The 6,000-nt window shown below is 40.0% G+C and overlaps 1 protein-coding gene across 2 annotated transcripts in view; it reads left to right on the top strand.

Annotated features, from left to right (window-relative positions):
• The window catches only part of uros.S (uroporphyrinogen III synthase S homeolog), a 31,549-nt gene extending 26,608 nt beyond the window's left edge, over positions 1-4,941 (top strand). The window contains 3 exon segments of one of the 2 annotated variants that reach the window (NM_001095357.1): positions 2,731-2,813; positions 3,239-3,340; positions 4,661-4,941. In NM_001095357.1, coding sequence (NP_001088826.1) covers positions 2,731-2,813; positions 3,239-3,340; positions 4,661-4,786 — 311 coding nt within the window. In that variant the 3' untranslated portion in view covers positions 4,787-4,941. 2 annotated transcript variants of the gene reach the window in all.
• The last annotated feature ends 1,059 nt before the right edge of the window (positions 4,942-6,000 follow it).

The following is a 6,000-nucleotide window of genomic DNA, read 5'->3' on the forward strand; positions in this document are numbered from 1 at the left end:
TTATCCAGAAAGCTCCAAATTATGGGAAGGTTGTCTTCCACAGACTCCATTTTATCCATACTTTTAAAAACCATTTCCCTTTTCTGTGTAATAATAAAACAGTATCTTGTACTTGATCCCAACTAAGATATAATTAATCCTTATTGGAAGCAGAACCAGCCTATTGGGTTTGTTTAATGTTTACATTTTTTTTTAGTAGACTTAAACGATGGAGTTTCAAATTACGGAAAACTCCAGGTCCCAAGCATTCTGAAAAACAGCAGGAAAACTAGCAGTGCCTGCTCATAACTGGTATTTGTTACCTTTCTTTTAAGTGGGTGTAACCGTATTACAGTATATCTGATTATACTGCATCCCCCCACAATCTCGGGGTAAACGTGTTTCCCCATGTCCTGCTGTAGAAAATATTTTTATTGCTTCATATGTATCTAGGTGTTCTTTATTTCCATTGATTTACTTATGCTATGTGATGTTTATCCATGTTATACACAAGCATTGTAAAGTTTGCCCTCGACCTGTAGCTCACAACAGCCAATCAGATATGCCCTTTTATTATTCGAAATGTACTAGGTTTGAGCTAGGGAACACTCTGTGATGAGTTTGTGTATATCGTTGTGATGTATAGGGTCAAATATCTCGAATTTCGAGCTATTTTTGTGTACTTTGACTAGAAAATTCGAATATCGAATGTACTGTCTCTATAAGAATTCAACTTCGAGCATTCACCATCTAAAACATGCCGAATTGCTGTTTTTGCCTACGGGGGACCTCCTAGAACCTATTTGGAGTGAATTGGTGGACTTTGAAAAATCTAAGGTTTTTTTGGGAAAAACTTCTATACATATACCTATTCGATAGAAAACGGACCTATTCGGCCAAAAAAAACCTTGACTTAATTTCGGTTTGTCTTTTTGAATTTGAATTTCAAAGTTTTTCAAATTAGAAATTCGACCCTTGATAAGTCTGCTAGATAGTCATGAAAACATTAAGGGCCGATTCACTAAGCTCGAGTGAAGGATTCGAATGAAAAAAATTCGAATTTCGAAGTATTTTTTGGGTACTTCGACCATCGAATTGGTTAAATTCGTTCGAATTCTAACGAAATCGAACGATTCGAAGTAAAAATCGTTCGACTATTCGACCATTCGATAGTCGAAGTACTTTCCCTTTAAAAAAAACTTTGACCCCCTACTTCGGCAGCTAAAAGCTACCGAAGTCAATGTTAGCCTATGGGGAAGGTCCCCATAGGCTTGCCTGTGTTTTTTTGATCGAAGGATTTTCCTTCGATCGTTGGATTAAAATCGTTCGAATCGTTCGATTCGAAGGATTTAATCGTTCGATCGAACGAAAAATCCTTCGATCAATCGAACGCAGGATTAGCGCTAAATCGTTCGACTTCGATATTCGAAGTCGAACGATTTTAGTTCCCAGTCGAATATCGAGGGTTAATTAACCCTCGATATTCGACTATTGATGAATCGGCCCCTAAATAGTAGGTAAACTAGTTCTGCCTCCAATAAGGATTAATTATATCTTAGTTTGGCTCAAGCTACTGTTTTATTATTATAGAGAAAAAGAAAATCATTTTTAAAAATTTCGGTAATTCAGAGCTTTCTGGATAATGGTTTTCTAGATAACGGATCCCTAAAACCTCTAAAAAAATATCAAGTTTTTCGGACAATTACTACCGGAAAAAACTCTCAATTCTCCAGAAGTTCTGTCCAACTTTTGTATCTTCGGTTTCTGTGGCTTTATCAATGATTTCTATTCCTTTTAGCTCCTCTCCTTATATAAACATTCATTTTTAACTTATGGCAGAGGTAATAAAAACATCAGGCACAGGCAGGTGAGAGCCCGCTAACGGCAACAGAGTTTCCAGCTCAAGAGAAAATTGAGTAGAGTCATAGGGGCAGATTTACTAAAAGCAGGGTTGGACTGGGGGGATTGGGGCCCAGCGGGGCTACTGCCGACTGGCGACTTTTCATTTTTCAGGGTGATAGGCTGCAAAAGATCGTAATTTTTTTCTGGGGTACCCACCTTCCCCCCTACATTTCCTAACACATGGCACATAAACTATACACTGGGCTCATGTGTAGGGCAATATAACTACTTTATTTTTTTCTATTAAGGTTTCCCTGGGCTTGTGTAGTGTAATGTATTTGCTGCAACATATACGTCCATTCAACTTTAACTTCCCACTGTATGCATATTAGGCAACGCTAGCGCAACTTTGAATCGCTTGCTGCAGTAACGCTAGCGCAACTTCGCCATCGTTCAGCGCCCTGGACGCAACTTCAGATTATAGTGAAGTAGCTTTGTCCTGGCGATTCTACTCCTGGCGAAGTGTTGCGATGTGAGCGAGGTTAGTGAATTTGACCCATACAGTTTGCCTAAAGTGGGTTTGGGAAGATGAAAATCTTCTCACTGAGTGGGTCAGTCCGTTAGTGTATAGTATAATAAGCACGGCTCCGGCATTCACTTTATTAAGCATTTTAAAAAGGCGACAATCTTCTGAGGTTTCTCACTTTTTGATGAGAATGGCAAAGCGTGTCGTTGCTGCTACGAATGCCTGATTGTATTATCAAGATTCCCGTAAGGAGAATGGAACCTGGCAGCAAATGCAAGCGCTCATATTCACCTTGTGAAATTAGGCACATAGCCGGTAAAGATATTGCTCTGATACGAGGCTGACAGCTTTATAGAAATACATTTTTTATTTTCTAATTACAGATGTACCTCTGGAGACCATTACGGTTTATCAGACTTCCCCGCATCCCGCAATACAAGATTCTCTCATGGATTATTACACAAAGGTTGGTATCCTGACTGAATGGACTCATTAATTGAATTATTATTTGGAAAAAGTTATTATTATTTTGAACACTGCTATTATTTGGAACAAGCCTCAATTAATGCTTCAATTACACAGAATTTGCCTGGGGTAAAGGGTAGCAGTTGGAGGGCATAGTAATAAAGTCTGGGAACAAACCCATGCCAACCCGAGGAGATAATACAACTGTTCCACTGTGCTCCCCAGAATCAGTAGCCGATCCTTTATAATAACTGCTTATTGTAAAATAATGTTTTAGACACCTTCTATCAATGTTTTCATTTGAATTGATCAGGTTATTGTTGTTCCTGTGTGATTGCTGTTGACCTACAGATCTAGATTTAGTTCAGATATGAGTATAAGTTCACTTGTATTCTTTTTTTTTTGTATTTTCTAAATGTTGCACAGAAAGGTGTCCCAGCAAGTATTGTGTTCTTTAGTCCATCTGGAGTGAAATATTGTCTCAAGTTTCTCAAGGACCTACCTAGTGATCAGCTTAATCAAATAAAGGTAAATCCTTTCATTTGCAACAGCGCCTAGCCATAAGCCAGGGTAATTAACAGAAATATATTTAAAGTGACAGCGACAGGGGTTACAGGGGCAGTCTTGGAGTTTGTAAGGCTATCATTTGAGTGTCAGTGACACTGAGCATGCTCAGATGGCTCTTGGCAGTTGTTGAGTTGTTAATTAGTAATTATCCTGGTATAGGCAACTGACAGCAACCCAAAACATGTGCTGTAAAAAAAGAAAAAAATGATGGGGTGCAACTTGGGTCTGTGGTCCCCTTGGGCTGGTACAGAACACAAAACACTATAAGGCCACAAACCAATGCAATAAGCGAGGATATTATTGCTGCCTGGATATCAACAACAAAGTTATATCTGCACCCAATTCTTTTGGTGGAAGTTTCCTGTATCTGTTGAGGCAGGTTGCTTTGGGAACCCCCACCTTCGAGGGTGGTGGTAGTTCCCCTGCGTCAGTAGGCATACTTGTGCATGGTTTTTGGAACTAATCAGCGCTCGGTGCACTTGGGGAAGTGTAAGGAGTAGCTTTGGATGCAAGTACCTAAAATAAATGGCATTTCTACGTTCAACTACTGCCCCTACAGTTGCATAACTGCACTTGTGGGTCGTATCTGACCCCTAATATGTAGCAAGTCTAGCCTGCCTCTTTGTTAACATTTAGTTTAAAGGATAAGTAAACCTTTAAAATAAGTGAATTTAAAATTGACGAGAGTGCTATTCTAAGAAATTTTGTAATGTACATTCATTATTTTATTTGCTTTTATTACAAGATATAAAGGGATACATGTACTGTTAATATGAATGAATTTTGTTACAACAGCGCCACCTGCTGGTCAGTTTCCGACCAGTCTGACCACCAAGTAGTCAAGGAAGTTGTCAGGAGAAAGAAAGAGGCTGCTCTGATGTTCTTCTGCTTATGAAAAAAATTATAAACCTTTCCTTTCAAGCAGTGGGCTAGCCTGTATCATTAAACCATGGGCTTGGACAGAGAATCTTCAATTAGTAATAAATCAAAATAATTTAGTTCTGTAGCAAAGGGAAAAGTGAGCATCACGGGCCACCAATTTCCACCACCAATTCTCTGACTCGGAAAGTTCTGAATCAGAATCAAGTTTCTTGTGACTTGTTTGGGCTGTTCTGACCATGTCACTCTGCATTTAGAAAGAAACCCTTATATTTGACAGCGACATTTGGCACTAGAGCGATTCACTTACTGACAGATTTCTCTGGAATAAATGTAAGGGATGGGGTATAATGAATTATTATCCGGAAAAAAAGTTATATTTGTTTTTTCTTCCCCTTCCAGTTTGCTGCCATTGGCCCTACAACTGCAGAAGCAATGGCCGAAGAAGGCATCCCCGTGTCCTGCACGGCTCAGAACCCCACGCCTCAGGACTTAGCAGTAGGAATAAAACAAATTGACATCCAATAAAAATGCTAATAGGGCCTGACGGACCTCTTGCCAAGTGCAGAGTAAGTGAGCTTCCTGATTAAAGGTTATCGATTCCCTGCTACATCTATGGAAAGTCTGGACTTGATTATGTAAATGAGGTTTTGATGCAATAAAATACCGATTTCAAGGGTAAATGAATTGAATAGGTCATTGATGACTTGGGGCAACAATTACTTTCTTCTATAGCCCATTTCTTGCCTCTTAATTTTATAACCCTGTGAGTCTGCAGATGATGGGACTGTAGGGAATGAACTATAAGCAACTTTACCAGTCTGGTACTGTGTTACACCTTGCAGGAGCCCCGTTGTCTTAGAAGAATGCTGGGGGTTATAGATCTTTGGCTGGAATTCCAATCTGTGGTTATCTTTATAAACTGGAACTCCTTTATGCACCAAGCTGTGTAGGGCTTGACCAAGAATGATATGGACATCCAACCACCATGTTAATGACACAGGCTGAGAAGCAGTAGGGTGTGGGTAACATTTCAGAAAATAGAGACTTGTTGATGTTCATCTTTGTTATTTTATTTGTGGTGCCAAAGGTCCTGTAGTTTTAGACATCCATTTTATTAATCTTATGGAGAAATGTACACAATTTACTTCAGCTTTGAGCTCTGATCTTGGACCTAATAAGACCTGAGAGTGCAGGGTCGGACTGGAGCTTTGATGGCCCACCAGGTTCCAAATCTCCGGTGGCCCAGGCACATGCACGAATGCCAAGGCACCGCATCACCCATCATTTTTTTCTTTTGGGGGCCAGCAGATAGGGGGAGTGGGTCTGGGCCAGCAGGGGCCCACCAGGTTTTATCCCGATGTCCCACCAGCCCAGTCCAACCCTGGCTCAGTGTCCCTGCTCCATTGATTTGAACCTGTGTGCGGTCACACACATCGGAGCTGAAGCTGAGTCAGTATTTGGGGTGACCTAAACCTGTGTTTGACCACTGACTCAACATTAGCAAAAAGATTACTGTCCCTTAAGTTTTTGGTTTTAATTCGGACACTTTTTTATATGATTTTCCTCTAATGCAGACATTAGACTGAGCCTGTATGGCATTAGCAGCTCGTTTTCTGTACCGTACTTTCCCTCAACAGAAAAGTAATTGAAATGCTGAGTGAGGGGGAAATCAGTTGCCTACAGCTTGTTATTTAATTATTGTTGTATCCGCATAACATTATGTTTATACTGAGTTTAAA

This window comes from Xenopus laevis, chromosome 7S, assembly GCF_017654675.1.
Source record: "Xenopus laevis strain J_2021 chromosome 7S, Xenopus_laevis_v10.1, whole genome shotgun sequence".
In the NCBI taxonomy this organism is placed as follows: domain Eukaryota; kingdom Metazoa; phylum Chordata; class Amphibia; order Anura; family Pipidae; genus Xenopus; species Xenopus laevis.